The sequence below is a fragment of the Urocitellus parryii genome, unplaced genomic scaffold (genome assembly GCF_045843805.1).
Source record: "Urocitellus parryii isolate mUroPar1 unplaced genomic scaffold, mUroPar1.hap1 Scaffold_118, whole genome shotgun sequence".
NCBI classification, from domain to species: domain Eukaryota; kingdom Metazoa; phylum Chordata; class Mammalia; order Rodentia; family Sciuridae; genus Urocitellus; species Urocitellus parryii.
Genome location: NW_027551893.1, coordinates 167,327 through 182,343, shown reverse-complemented (window position 1 = coordinate 182,343; position 15,017 = coordinate 167,327). Strand labels below are relative to the sequence as shown.

Genomic DNA, 15,017 nt, shown 5'->3' with positions numbered 1-15,017 from the left:
GGACAGAGGCCTGTGGCCGGGATGGGAAGAAGGGTAGCCCTGCCTCCCCTGAGATTAGGGCGGAGGAGAAACGTGTCCCCTTAAAATCTCAGTAGCCGTGGGAGAGCAGCAAGGGCTGTGCTTCAAGCATCAAGTGGACGCTGTTCCACTGGGATGGACAGGGCTTGGGGCAGCGTTGAAGAGCCTGCCGGTTCCTTAGTCCCCAGTCCTGGAGTCCCCCAGGTAGTGGCCTCGGCCTACACCTTAGGATTCTGGGATGATGATGCGACCCCCACTCCAACTCCTGTCAGCTGGACGCCATATGCTGGCCCCGTCGGGGGGTGGGCTTGCCAGTTACAGGGTCAGGCCCAGGGGGCCCTGCCTGCGGAACCCAAGGGACTTCAGCACTCGGGCCTCCGTCTCCCTTCAGAGGCCGCTGCGCAGTGCGGTCAGGGGCCAGGCGCTCCGCAGACGCTGCGTTTTGGGGTTCCAAGGGGCCGGGTAACTGGCGAGGGGCTGGGGTGGCTTCTGCCACATGGACTCGGGTCTGGGAGTCCCTCGGATAGGGCTGGAATGCGCATGTGCAATCTTCCGGGAGGTCCCGCCCCGCCTGCGCGGTGGCTGCAGCGGCGGTGACGGTGGCGGCGGAGCCATGCCCCTGGAGGCCATCCGCTACTCGCGGGGCTCGCTGCAGATCCTCGACCAGCTGCTGCTGCCCCAGCAGAGCCGCTATGAGGCGGTGGGCTCGGTGACGCAGGCCTGGGAGGCCATCCGCGCCATGAAGGTGGGGCCGCGCGGGGACGGCGAGGCTGGGGGCGGGGGAGCGCGCGCCTCTGCAGCCTCTGCAGCCTCTGCAGCCCCTGCCGCCCTGTGCCACAGGTGCGGGGCGCCCCGGCCATCGCCCTGGTGGGCTGCCTCAGCCTCGCCGTGGAGCTCCAGACGGGCGCCGGGGGGCCGGGTCTTGCCCCTCTGGTGGACTTCGTGCGCGACAGGCTGAGCTTCCTCGTGACCGCCCGGCCCACCGCTGTCAACATGGCCCGCGCTGCTCGCGACCTGGCGGACGCCGCAACTCAGGAGGCGGAGCAAGAGGGCGCCACCGAGGAGGCGGTCCGGGAGAGGTAGGGAGCCCTGCGCCGGTCACCCCGGCAACAGACGCTGTTGGCTTTGTGTACGCATTTTACAGATGGGGAAATAGAGGCACGGCATTCAGGTGACGCCACGGACCTGGGCCCTAGAGCTCTTGACCTCAGCTATGCAAACCCCACCCCTCCCATGCCCAGCTCACCTGTGCCCGTGTGGCTCCCCTGGTTCCCTTGATTTTTGCTTTTGAGGAACTTTGTTTCCGGTCTTCATCCCTTACCTGCCTTCTTCCTTTCTTCCTCTTCCCGGTGGCTCCAACCACACCTGTCTCCTCAGTGTTCCTTGACTAGGCCAGGCTCACTCCTGCCTCAGGGCCTTGGCACATGCACTTGCTACAAGCCAAGTAACCCCAGAGCTTGGGGTTTCAGGTCTCTGCCTTCCCCAACCCCTCTTCATAATACAGCTGGCCCCCTGCTCTCTGTTGGGAATTCTGCTGCCTCCTCCTTCATTTTATCTGCTCATCACCTGCCCCCCGACCCCAGTGTCAGCTCCACAGGGACAGATTTTCATCTTGTTTACTCCTTTGCCCCCTCCCTAGCATTGGCACACCAGAAATAGCGAGCACACACTGTGAGCATAAGGGGTTTGTGCCGGTGGCAGAACGTCCAGCCTCACAAGAGCAAGAGGCCTGAGCAGTAGGCCTCACACAACAGCCCTGGGCAGAGGCGGGACCAGCCTGGACCTGGCAGCTGGCGCTAACCCTCCTTGTCGGCCCAGAGTCATCCGCTGCGCCGAGGACATGCTGGAGAAAGACCTCAGAGACAACCGGAGCATCGGGGACCTGGGAGCCCACCACATCCTGGAGCGGGCAGCCCCTGGGGGGGGCAAGGTGACCGTGCTGACCCACTGCAACACTGGGGCACTGGCCACTGCTGGCTACGGCACGGCCCTAGGTGAGTGGTGTCTTCAGGGACAGGAGTGGGCCTTTGTTTTTATTGGATGGAAAAGAAACTCAAACCACTTTATCCACCCAAAACAGTGAATGTAGGTGGTTGGCATCAGGTACAGCTAGACCCAGGGCTCAACCAATGACATAAGGATCCACCTGTCCTGTCCTTAGCTTTGCTCTCCTTTATCTTCATGCTCTGGGGGTTGGCACGGGGGACTCCCAGGGCTCAGATCACAAGAAAAAGAGCCAAGAGTATCAAAACTTTCCTTGTATCTCAAGATTCCTGATAGGATCACCTGCTCTTCCAGGCCCGGTCACTTAATGGGCCTGGACTGAGGCTTATGCCTGGAGAGTGGGTGGGATGTGGACTCCAAAAGGACAGGAGAAGGGAACAGCCTCCCTGCAGGTGAGATCGGGGTGGCTGTGACCAGGAGGGGTGGGCAGTGTCAAGGCGGCAGGTCCCCTTGACGCTCAGGATCCGGGAAGCTTCCTGGCTCTCTGGGCCCCTCCTGTAGTCCTGGAATTCTGGTCTCATAAAGGACTCCTGCCTTTGACTCATCCACTCAACCGGCTGTTTTCGTTTCCGGTGGCACTGGACCTCAGACATGCCAGATACGCGCCCTCCCGCAGCGCCACGTCCCCAGCCCTTGTTATTTTGAGGCAGGGTCTGCTAAGTGCCCAGGCTTGTCCTGAACTTGCAGTCTCCTTCCTCAGCCTCCCAAGCAGCTGGCACTGTGGGCGTGCACCACCATGGCACTCCAGTGCCCTGCTGCAACCAGCATGCATTAAGCACCTGCTGTGTGCTGGGCACTGGAGTCCGAAGGAAATAAAGCAATCAAGGTCTCTGCCCTAGGGAGGCCCCAGGGAAGTGGGAGGGGCCGACTGCGGGAAGGACAAATAGGTGTTAGCAGGGACAGGACTGCGCTTGGTGAGGTTTTGGGGATCCCCTCCCAGCCTAGGCGCCTGCGTCCCTCACCACTGGGCAACCCTGTCCTTCTGCTGCCCCCACAGGTGTGATTCGCTCCCTGCACAACCTGGGCCGCCTGGAGCGCACCTTCTGCACAGAGACGCGGCCCTACAACCAGGGAGCCCGGCTGACAGCCTTTGAGCTGGTTTATGAGCACATCCCCGCCACCCTCATCACCGACAGCATGGCGGCCGCCGCCATGGCGCACCGGGGAGTGTCAGGTCAGCGGGCTGCGTGCTGTGGGCAGGTGGGCAGGGCTCGGGGCAGCCAGGACCAGGTCACGTGACCCCCAGCCTCTCTCTCCCAGCCGTTGTCGTGGGAGCCGACCGCGTGGTCGCCAACGGTGACACAGCCAACAAAGTGGGCACCTACCAGCTGGCCATTGCCGCCAAGCACCACGGCATCCCCTTCTACGTGGCCGCCCCCAGCTCCTCGTGCGACCTCCGCCTGCAGACGGGCCAGGAGATCGTCATTGAGGAGCGGCCCGGCCAGGAGCTGACTGACGTCAACGGGGTCAGGATCGCAGCACCCGGTAAGCTGGGGGCTCAGACAGGAGACGCTGGCACCTGAGCACTTCTGGGGGTGGGTGGCATGTAGGGCATGGGCAGCCTGCTGGGCGGGGGGGACAGGCAGCTCCGTCAAGCCATTCCTTACAGCAGGGCACTCTGAGTTCAGGTGAGAGTTTGCAGTGAGTAACGTGGTGTCCTGTATCCTCTGTGACCTCCTCACTTGAGTGAGAAACAAGAATAGTCCCGCCAGCTGTCTCGGAGGAAACTGAGCCAGGCTGTGGTGTGGCTGTGGTAGGGCCCCAGCCCAGCATGTGGGAGGCCCTGGGTTCCATCCCAGGGCTGCAAAGGAAAAAAAAAAGATAAGCTACCATTAAAACCTCTTCATAGAAGCCAGGCTCCGTGGAGCACGCCTGTCACCCCAGTGGCTCCGGAGGCTGAGGCAGGAGGATCTCTAGTCAAAGCCAGATTCAGCAATGAGGAGGTGCTAAGCAACTCAGTGAGACCCTGTCTCTAAATAACACAGGGCTGGGGTGTGGCTCAGTGGTCGAGTGCCTCAGAGTTCAGTCCCTAGTAGAGAAGAGAAAAGAACCTCTTCGTAAACTCAGGGACCTTCAGTAAATGAATCCACATGACCTTTAGAAGCATGCAGTCCCTTTAAATATTAGCTCAAGAAATATCAGCAGTTACAGTGATGATCACAAATAGAAAATGATTTTTTCTTTTTCTGTTTGGTGCCGGGATGGAACCCAGGGCCTTGTGCATGCCAGGCAGGTGTTCCACCTACACCCAAGCCCCAGTTTTTTTTTGTTGTTGTTGTTGTTGTTTGTTTGTTTGTTTTTCCATTGGCCTGGGAGTAGCTGAGTGGTAGAGCACTTAGGTTCCAGCCCAAGTGCTAGAGAAAAGGAAAGAAAGAAAAAGACCTCAAGGAGGACAAACGAGGCAAGGCACCTAAGACGACAGGAAACAGTTGTATTTGGCTGCAGCCAGGTTCAGAGGGCACAGCTTTTGCTGTCATCAATCAATTCCCTGAACCCCAAGTTCAGGGAGTTTCAGAGTTTTATACCCAGCATGTAAGGGGAGGGGCTCAGAAGTTCACAGTCTGCAGAAGTTCACATAAAAGCAGCCTTTTCTTTCTCTGTTCTGGGCAAGTTAACTCTTCAAGGACAACACCTGAGAAGGGGAGAGCTTCTTCTCCCCTTTCTTCCCTCCCCCTGCCAGCTGTCACCATGGAGCCCATTTGTAACTTATCTTAAAAATGTAGACATCTCTGTGAAGCCCAGCTCAAGGCCAGAGGCCTTGTTTGCACATTTCTACAAAGTACTATACTGGATACGTTTGTGAAAACTAGTAAGGGATGTCCAGCACCTGGAGTGCTGGTATCTTCCTGACCAGTGGCCAAGTAAATAGGGCGACATGAAAATAGGAAGTTTATCTACACTGGACTCTTTCACAGAGACTCTTTTGCTGAAAGTCCTAAAATCAGCCATGGGGAAGATTTCTGGAGAGGCCCAGTTAAGACTTTCCAGTGGAGAAAGGGGTGCCACTTCAGAACAGGGCTAGGTCCTGAGGTTCTTTCCCACCCAGGCTTGACGGGCTGCGCCGCACCCTGCGGGTCTGAGGTTCCTGATGAAGCTCCACGGTGGCCAGAGGTGGCGGAGGCGCGTGAGGCCGTGAAGCTGCCTGCCTGGGCTGGACGGTCCAAGAATGGAGGGGTCTGACCTTGTCACAGGTGCACTGCCCCAGCCTTCCTGCGCTTCAGGGGCGAGGACTCTCAGATTCTCAAGAATCACCGTGATGGACACAGGTGACAAGAGCCTGGGAATGTCCACGGCACCACATCCTCCCTCCACACCTCCCTCTCTCCCTGCAGGAATTGAGGTTTGGAACCCGGCCTTTGACGTCACCCCCCATGACCTCATCACGGGCGGCATCGTCACCGAGCTGGGTGTCTTCGCCCCGGCCGAGCTCCGGACGGCCCTGAGCACCGCGGTCTCCTAGCGGAGGGACCCCAGACGGACCGGATGGAACCACCTCAGCCTTCTACCTTGCCCATGTCTCTCAGGTTTTATAATAAATTGATCGAGTGGCCTACCCAAAACTGACCTTCCCCCGGTTCTCTCTAGAGCAGGGAGAGCGGTCAGGGCCTTGCACAGCTCTTCAGAACCCAGCAGCAGGCTGGGGTGGTGGCTCAGTGGTAGAGCACCTGCCTAGCATGCGCGAGGCACTGGGTTCGATTCTCAGCACCACATATAAATAAATAAAATAACGGTCCATTGACAACTAAAAGATATTTTAAAAAAGAACCCAGGAGCTGCAACTAAGCTGCCCAATTTCAAATCCCAGCTCTATCTCTTTCTCCACTGTGTTATCTTGGGCAAGTCGCTTCACCTCTCTGTGCCTTTCCTCAATTATAAGATGGGGCTGATACTAGTACCTCCCTTAAGTAAGTAGCGTAACACCTACTTACTTAAATGACTCCCCAAAACCTTAGTAATTAAGAGAAATAATATTTTAATACAATTTTTTTCTTTTTCTTTTTTCTTTTTTTTCGGGGGGGATAGGTACCAGGAATTGAACTCTGAGCCACATCCCCAGCCCTTTTTTTTTTTTTTTTTAGAGCCAGGGTCCCACCGAGTTGCTTAGTGCCTCACTCAAGTGGCTGAGGCTGGCTTTGAACTCATCCTCGTAGTCCCCCAAGCCACTGGGACTACAGGCGTGTACCACCACGCCCCACCTAATGCAGTATTTTTCTCTTTTAAAAGAATTAGGCAGCTGGACACAGGGCCACACACCATAAGCCCAGCATCTTGGGAGGCTGAGGCAGGAGGATCGAGAGTTGAAAGCCAGCCTCAGCAATTTAGTGAGGCACTAAGCAACTCAGCGAGACCCTGTATCTAAATAAAATATGAAAAAGGGCTAGAGATGTTGTTCAGTGGTTGAGTGCCCTGGGTTCAATTCCCAGTTACAAAAAAAAAAAAAAAAAAGAATGTAAAAATAATTCCATGGTTCCAAGATTTTAAATAAAGAATTTAACCTTATATTTGCCATTTGAGTTTACTCTCCTCATGCCTGATACCAGCTATGGTTCCAATAAAACTTGATTTACAAAATCAGGCAGCCATTCTACACGCTATAGTTGAATGTGGTGAATTTTATTTGTTTTTGTTTTTTGGGGGAATAGGGTGCTGGGATTGAACCCTCACACACAGCAGGCAAGTGTTCTAGCATAACCACATCCCCAGCCCCGGCCTTACTGGGGATTGAGCAGAATCCAACCAGCTTTTTTTTTTTCCCCTTTCAGTCAAGCTCTCCCTAAATTGCCCAGATGGACCTTCTGGAATTTGCGATCTTCCTACCTCAGGCTTCCAAGTGGGTGGGATTACTGGCGGGTACCATGCGCCTGGTTTAAGATGGTTTAAAACATTGAAAGGATTCTTGGGGGGCTGGGGTGTGACTCAGAGCTTCTGCTTAGCCTGCAAGAATCCCTGGGTCCTATCCCCAGCACTGCAAAGAAAAAAAAAAAAAAATGTATATATATATATATATCATGATCACTGAAGTTTTTGTCACCCCTTACATTTTCCAGGCCTGGCCTCACCCTAATCCGGGCTTCTATGTATAAAGAGCATAAAATGATGCGCCTTTTAGGAAGCACTCGTAAAGTTGGCCTTACACACTGGGAACTGTTCGCTAGTGGTATGATTGACAGCTCCTGGGGAGCCACGCTATATCCCGTGAGCCCTTGCGCCCTCTGGCCCCGCTGGATCCCAGGTGCCGAGCTCCTTCCGGTTACGACTGGCCGAGGCCTCGCCCCTTCCGGCGGTGCCCGATCATGGCGCAGGGGCAGCGCAAGTTTCAGGCGCAGAAGCCGGCGAAGAGTAAAACTGCAGCGGCGGCCTCGGAGCGGAACCGCGGGCCGCGGAAAGGAGGTGAGAAGCGGGGCCGGGAAGGGCGGGGAGAGCTGGGCTCAGGACCCTCCGGCCTCATGCCACCGCGTCTTTCCCAGGTCGCGTTATCGCCCCCAAGAAGGCGCGCGTCGTGCAGCAGCGGAAGCTCAAGAAGGTGAGCGGGGCCAGCGAGCGGCGGCGGGTGGAGCCGGCGGGCGACCTGAGGTGGCTCCCAGGGAGCGTCGAGGGCCCGGGAGAAGGCCCGGCCTCGGAGCCTCTGCCTCCTCTCTGGCGCGGGGAGTGAGAAACGCGCCTCGCGTTCTGCAGGCCTGGAAGCAGCAAGGCCTGGAACGAGGAGCCTTCCCAGCCCGCCGGCTGCGGGGTGCAGAACCCCGGCCTTGCCAGGAGGCAGCGCTGGGTGCAGATCTCGGCTCCGGCGACGAGCAGTAGCTCCTCGCTATTGGCCTTTTACCTGTGAGCCGCCCTAGTAAGGGCACCGCCTTCCCGGCGCTGAGAGCCCTGCGGGGCGACAGGGGTGCACGGCCTCGGTTCGCGTTGTCTTTTTTTCCTGGTACCAGGAATTTAACTCAGGGGCGCTTAACCACGGAGCCACACCCCCAGCCCTTTTTAGTTTTTGAGACAGGGGCCTCACTAAGTTGCTGAGGCTGGCTTTGAACTTGCAACGTTCCCACCTCAGCCTCCCGAACCGATCGGACTACAGGCCTGCGCCACCACGCCCAGGCTTTTTGTGCTAGTCTTGAAGTGTAGCCGTTCTGTGTAAGTGGGTAGGGTTGAGCTGATGGAGAAGTTGGAAGGAGATTCAGGTGTGTTTTGTCGGCAGCAGACGTGGATTTGAATTGTAGCCCACACTCACTAGTCTCGTCACCTTGAGCAAATCATTAGTCTCCCCAGAGTGTGATTCTTTAAAAACTGGGTACCTAACCCCCAACCCATGCACAGTGGCTGGCCCCTTTAATCCTCGCTATTGTGGAGGCTGAGAGAGGAGGATGAAGGCTAGTCATAGTACCTTAGAGGAAGGTTGGGCTTGCACTTGGTGGCAGAGTGCTTGCCTAGCATTTAAGAAGCCCTGGGTTCCTTGACCAGCCCCAGTGGGAAGAGAAAACCTGGGTAGAAGTGGTCTGCGTATCTCTGTGGGGGGTGGGTAGGAGTTTCAAGTACATCCCAGACTCCGAGTGTCCAAAAGAGCTCCTGATGCATCTTTCCCGTCCCCCTCCTCCCCACCCATGGTCCTGGAGTCTTATCTCACTACATCCTATTCCCGCTTCTCTCCATCCCTTTAGAATTGGTCTGGGATCCACCCACTTCCCATCCATGTCACCTCCCAACTGGACTTCGTGGTCATCCCCTGCCAGGTCTCCTGGCTTCCACCCTTTCCCCACAGCCACCACAGCAGCCCTAGGGAGCCTGTCCCTGCTCTGCCCAGAACCCCCTTCACAGGAAAAGCCCAGGTCCTCACCTCAGCCAGAAGGGCCCTGCCCATCTCTCCTCCCCTCTTCCCCCTCCCTCCCTCTGGAGAGTCCCTTACTCATCCCTTAGTGACTCCTTGTCCACTTTGGAACTTCACTCTGGCTGCTTTCCCTGCCTGGACTCTTTCCCTGAGAATCTGCATGGCTCCCTTCCCTTCTGCAGGTGGCTTTAGTGACACCTTCCCTGATGGCAGCGTCACCTCCCCATCATCTCTGATTCTGCACAGCAGCGCTTAGTAGCATTTAAAAGTCTAATGCACCATGTCACTGAGACTAATTTCTTCCACACGTTTGCATTGAATATTGGCTCCACGTGGGCAGGGATTTTTCCACATCTTGTTCACTCTCCTGTCCCCTGTACCTGAGCACGCGGTCAGCCACCCTGGTGGTGGTGGTCATGGTGTTGGAACTTGTGTAGGTAGGGAAGGTGCAGTTTGAGGGTGGTGATTCAGCCAGACTGGTTCACGTCCCCATTCAGAGCCTCAGTCACCTTCAGCAAAGCAGAGATGACATGGGATAGGAGGGTCATCTGAGGTCAGAGGCTTTGGGCACCCATGTGGCTTGGGGATCCCCGGCAAGGACCTCCTTGCTACATAGCCTCAGTTTCCCCATCTATAAAGTGGACATGAACAGAGGTACAGATGTGAGAAAGTTGAGCATTTAGGCCCCAAAGTGGGTGGGTGAGACTTAGGTCCAGACTCCCAGGCCGGTGCCAGGTGAGGGGAGACCTGCCGACCCAGCTCTGAGGGCTCTGGGCAGGAGAGTGGCAGCCCGGCTTCCCCACCTCGGGTTTCTCTGGTTGCCTCCTCAGGACCTGGAGGTTGGGATTCGGAAGAAGATCGAACACGACGTGGTGATGAAAGCGAGCTCCAGTCTGCCCAAGAGGCTGGCACTGCTGCGGGCCCCAGCCAAGAAGAAGGGGGCCTCTGCCACCTCCAGGAAACCCTCCTGAGGCCCCAGCCCCACTGCACCCCGCAGGCGGCACCGTAGGCAGAGGGTCCTGTCCCCAGCTCCGGGTGGCACCGACTTGAGGGGGCACCATAGCATGCAGGTGGACCTCCCAGGGCACCAAGAAAGGGGTGTGCTCAGCTGCCTCTGTCCCGTGCCAGGGCCCCGTCTCCACTGCTGAACCCCAGAACAATAAACCTGGCTTGGCCTACCTCCTGTCAGCCCTCCTGCCAGCGGGTGGTGCCCACCGGGCTCCACTGAAGACCTGTCCTGTCCTGCTCATCCCAGATGATGGTGCTCTGCACATGGAGCTGCGAGGGCTCTTGTGCTTACTGAGACCCTAGGTGACTCTGGTCATTTCCTCTGTCTGCCCAGCCATTCCTCAGCCCTGGGGACACAGCCAACGAGGAGCCACCTTGTAAGGTCCCAATGCCAATCAGCCCTGCCCCCATAAAGCATTGCCTGTGGGCAGGCACTGTAGGTCACCGCAACTGGCGGGATGCCCAGGTTGGTCATGGCCTTGATGTTCCAGCTGGAACCTGCAGCTGTCCCCGGCACTGTCACTTGACCACAGTCTCCCTGTCCATCCTGGGGCCCTTCCACCTGCATTGGTACTCAGGTCTGCTGGACTGGACTGCCTGTGTCCGCAGGGCACTGGCCTGGTCACTGCCCTTTTCTCCTGTGGCTGTGGTCTGGGTGACACTGAACTGTGGCCTTTGGGGAATGGGGCCTGTGGACACAGATGGCTGGGCCCCCATGGCCCATGCTTTCCTGACCGCCCCATTCCTCCCTCCAAGGAGTTGGCGTCACCAGTGGATGTCCCTAAGGACTTAAGCATATGGATAGTGGCTCCCAAAAATCCACGTGTGTAGGTGGTCCCCAGGGTATTGCTATTGGAGGTGCTGTGAACCTTAAAGAGTAGAGACGGGCTGGGGCTCAGTAGTCCAGCACTTGCCCAGCACCTGTGAGGCCTACGTCCAAATAAATAAAATGTGTTGTGTTCATCAACTAAGATTAATTTGGTTTTTAAAAAAGTAGGGGCTGGGGTCGTGGCTCAGTGGTAGAGCGCTCGCCTAGCACATTGCAAAGCCCTGGGTTTGATCCTCAGCACCACATAAAATAAAGGTATTTAGAAAAAAAGTAGAGCATGCTAGGAGGTCCTTGGGTCACTGGAGAGACGTGCCTTCAGGAGCCTGTGGGACCCTAACTTCCTGTCTTTGTGAGCAGTTGCTCTTACACATGTCCCCTGTGTCCCCTCCCACTGCCATCTGGCACCCTCACCACAGGCCCAAAGCAGTGAGGCCCCCTGGTCTTGGGCTGAAATGAAGCTTCATAAATGATAGTGAGGGGTGCTCACTAGCAGCCCAGCACTGGGTGTGATGTCCCCAATCCACCCCAGCCAGAGACTTGAAAAGAGAAAACAGGTGTTCACGCAAATACCTGTGCACAGGTGATTCTAGTAGGATTATTTACAACAGCCCAAAGGTGTGGAGGAGCAGAGGGGGTCTGGCCACACAGTGGAGTGTTGTTTTGCTTTGAAGAAGGGCGAAGTGCTGCTGCAGACCATGGCACAGTGACCAGTGAGAGGCCAGACAGGAGAGGCCGCAGAGTGTGGTTCTGTTGGTAGGAAACTTCCAGAACAGAAAAGTCTACAGGGACAGAAACATCGGGGGACAGGGTCTTCTTTTAGGGGATGGAAATGTTCTGGGTCCAGGTAGAGGTCATTGTGCACATTGCGGTGGCGAGTTTTGCCAGGTGTAGTGGCGCACGCCTATGATCCCAAGGGCTCAGGCGGCTGAGGCAGGAGGATGGCGAGTTCGAAGCCAGCCTCAGCCACTCAGTGAGGCAGGAAGCAATTCAGTGAGACCTTGTCTCCACCGTTTTTTAAAGGGGAGCGGGCTGTGGCTGTGGCTGTGGCTGTGGCTCAGTGGTTCAGTGTCCATGGGTTCAATCAGTCCTTGGTACCAAAAAAGAAGTGTATGTGAATTTTACATCCAAAAAGTGGGGGGAAGAAAATTTTCACAAACGAGAAAATCCTGGCTCAACATATTTTTAAATATTTGTTTAGCTGTAGGTGGACACAATGCCTTTATGTTTATATGGTGCTGAGGAGCAAACCCAGTGCCTCCCATGTATGCCCCAGCCCCAGCCCGACTCCACCTCTTCAAGAAGTGAAGTTTTGGCTGGGGCTGGAGCTCAGCAGAAGAGCGCCCGCCTGGCACGCGTGGGGCACGGGGTTCGGTCCTCAGCACCTTATGCAAATAAATAAAATAAAGGAATCGCGTCCAGCTACAGCTAAAAAAAAAAATGTAAAAAGAAAAAAAGAAAGAAATGAAGTTGTGGCAGCAGCGCCCACTCAGACGGGGAGGCCCCAGTTGGAGTTTCCCGTCTCCCACCTTCTGCTTCTGCGGCAGGAGGCGGCTGGAGGAGAGCCGGGCACGGGGCCGGGGGCGGGGGGGGGGGCGGGGAGGGCTGGGGTGGGCCGCTGAGCCTCCCGCAGGGGACCAGGGCCCTCACCTGTGCCCAGCTCAGCAGCGAGTGACATCTGCCCTTGGCGGCGGGCTCTTGGAGCACTCAGAATTCGTTCTGTGCCCGTCTCTGCCCTGGGCAGAGCTCAGAACTGACTCTAGTGAGAACAGGACACAAGCCCCACCCCAGCCTGTGTCCCCTGGAGACCACCCTCCTCCCCGCCTTGGCCCACGGCCTTTGCATCTGGAATTTCAGCCCCTGACTGCCCTTCCCAGATGTCCCCTGGAGCAGCCTGCCCTGTCCCCTGCCCTGGTAGGGGCCTTTCTGAGTTTCTGCTTCCGTCTGTTTTTGTTGCGTGTGCTGGGGTGGCACCCGGGGCCGCACGCAGAGCACGCAGGTCCCCTGTCTCAGGCTCATGCGGTCTTGGTGGTGGCTGTTGGCTGCTCATGCGGTCTTGGTGGTGGCAGGTGTGCTGGGGCGGGCGCAGCCCTCCTTTCTACGAGGACAGCCCGGCTTCAGGAGCCGGTCCTGCGCGGCGGGCGGGGGGCGGGCCCACGGGCGCGCCCTCTGCACAGCCGTCGCGGGTACCGCGCCACTGGCCTCTGAACCCCCCCATAACTCCCGGCTGGAGCCGCGGAGCCACACGTCGTCCTTCTAACCCACTGGGCTCCAGACTTCGGGGCCTGGGACGCTGCAGGGCCACCTCCGACCCACGGGGAGCCGGTGGCCTGGGCGCCTGCGCTTCACACCCTGGACCCGCGAACGGCCGCGCCTCCGGCTCGGGCCCTTTGAAGCGCTGGGGCGTCTGCCGGCTCCGCGGGAGTTAAATTAAAACTTAACACGTTCGCATCTTCCCATGCCTTTGAGAGTCACCGTCTTTTGAGAACTATCTTTCCACCTTCCAGTCTGAAGAGGAAAGAGCCACGACAGGCTGCGCCCTGGTGCCATCTGGCACCTGCCTGCGCCACCAGGAGGCGCCTAGGCTGGAGGCCAGGGCCGCCCACAGGCTGGCGCGCGGGCGGGCCAGAGAGCCCTGAAAATTGGCTCCTTTTGTGTCTCCGCCACCAGCCCCTGGGAGGAGGAAGGACCTCGGGGGCAAAAGAGCTTTCGGGAGCTACAGGTAGGGAGTCTGGAATGTGGACCCACCTGTTTGTCCCCCTTCGCCTGCCCCCCTGGCCCCAGCCTCATTTTCCCATCCTTTCCCTGGACCTCCCCCCACCAGGACTTCCACCTGCCCACAAGCCCCCCTTTAGCACCGGACCCCAGACTCCAAAACCCCACTCCTCAAGTTCTACACCATATTTTCGCCACCGAGCTGTGTGACCTTTAGCAAGTGTCTAACTCTCTGAGCCTCAGTTGTCCCATCTGTTAAATGGAGAGCCCAACACCCTGTCCTTGTGTGGACTCAGCAGCCTGAAGGACTTGGGACTCGCTGATGTAACTGGGTACAGCCCTTGGGTGCTGGAGGATGGGGCGAGGAGACGCCAGGGCTGTCATTAAATGTGAGTTTTCAGACCCAATTTTTCTCACTCAGCCCTCTTCCTGCACCTCCCCGGGGCCTGGAATGCCCGTTTCCTGGCCAGGCCCTGATTCTCGCACGTGAACTTGTGTTTGGAGAGGAAGGAAGGGACGCAGGCAGCTCTTGCTTGCCAGCCAGCCATCTCCACCAGGAAGCAAGTGACTGACGGGCTGGTTTCCTGCTGCGTCAGCAGGGGTTCGGGGTGCAGGGGGCTGGACTCTCAGAGAAGTGGGGTGGCATGTCCTGAGCCAAAGGTCCGGGTCCCCTCCCTCGTCCGAGCCTCCAGGAAGCCCCATTTCCATTCCGTGGGTCAGGTCGAGAGAGGACACACGTGGTTTTGGGGTCAGGAGCTGCACATGCCTAGACAGTGAGCTCACGCCGCGGCAGGGATGAATGTGGCTTCCATTTCCCAAAGCCAGAGCTCGCCGGCTGCCCGGAGACCGAGGGAGCGAGTGTCTGGGACCCACGCCTCACCAGTCCCCCACTCTCCTCCCCTGAAGCTCTGCCTGGAAGGAGGCCGACTTGAAATAAGCCTAGAGACTCCATCCTGCGGACTCCCTACCTCCCAGGGGCCTTTGGACATCCCACATTCTCCCAGGATTACTGTGTGGCCTTGGGCAGTTTCCCAGCCCTCTCTGAGCATCTTTTCCCTCACCCATAGAATCAGGGGATGAGAGCCCAGTGTTCCTGTTTCCCAAACTCTGCTCAGGCGCTTCCCTCTCCTGCTGTGGGCCCAGGGCAAGTCATTCTGTCAGCCCCCTGCCCCCTTCCCTGTCCAGCAAAGGTGGCAGTGAGCCTTTGGGATGGGCTGGCCCCCATGGGGCTGTGCTGCCGATGTGAATACAGACTGCGTTTCAGAGTCGTGGGTCTTTCTGTGTCCCCGACTTCTGGCATGGGAGACGGGGTGTCCCGATTAGAGGACAGAGCACCCTCAGCCCATGACACCCTTCTCTGTTCTCTTAGGACCAACCCGCTGGCCTAGGGTGCCCTCAGGACACCACCGTGCCCCCTGGAGGGCAAGGACGGGCTGGCTGTCACACAGCCTGGTGGGTGCTGGAAGCCAGGCCTAGATTGTTTGGAGGGGATCTGCCAGGTCCCCCGCCTCCCACTCCTGACTCCCTCCCACGTGGCCCCAGGTCGGGGGTGAGGCTCACCCATGCCAGGCACACACCCGCACACCCGCACCCGCACCCCGGCTCCTGCAACCTCCGACTCCACACAGC

At 57.8% G+C, this 15,017-nt stretch overlaps 2 protein-coding genes across 4 annotated transcripts; both read left to right on the top strand.

The window, feature by feature from the left end:
• The first annotated feature begins 582 nt into the window (after positions 1–582).
• LOC113190430 (methylthioribose-1-phosphate isomerase) lies at positions 583–6,440 on the top strand. 2 transcript variants are annotated; one of them, XM_026399692.2, is made up of 6 exons: positions 583–763; positions 859–1,097; positions 1,837–2,012; positions 3,020–3,196; positions 3,283–3,507; positions 5,355–6,440. In XM_026399692.2, exons 1-6 carry the CDS (start codon positions 632–634, stop codon positions 5,480–5,482), a joined length of 1,077 nt encoding a protein of 358 aa, XP_026255477.2. In that variant the 5' UTR covers positions 583–631; the 3' UTR covers positions 5,483–6,440. The 2 variants fall into 2 exon arrangements, with proteins under 2 accessions (XP_026255477.2, XP_077650560.1); XM_077794434.1 differs by lacking the exon at positions 5,355–6,440 and adding an exon at positions 5,069–5,312.
• Positions 6,441–7,289: 849 nt separating this feature from the next.
• Positions 7,290–10,814, top strand: LOC113190416 (leydig cell tumor 10 kDa protein homolog). Of its 2 annotated transcripts, XM_026399673.2 has the most exons (4): positions 7,290–7,413; positions 7,491–7,546; positions 9,670–9,844; positions 9,968–10,814. In XM_026399673.2, exons 1-3 carry the CDS (start codon positions 7,317–7,319, stop codon positions 9,808–9,810), a joined length of 294 nt encoding a protein of 97 aa, XP_026255458.1. In that variant the 5' UTR covers positions 7,290–7,316; the 3' UTR covers positions 9,811–9,844; positions 9,968–10,814. The 2 variants fall into 2 exon arrangements, with proteins under 2 accessions (XP_026255458.1, XP_026255457.1); XM_026399672.2 differs by having other exon boundaries at positions 9,670–10,814.
• Positions 10,815–15,017: the final 4,203 nt, after the last annotated feature.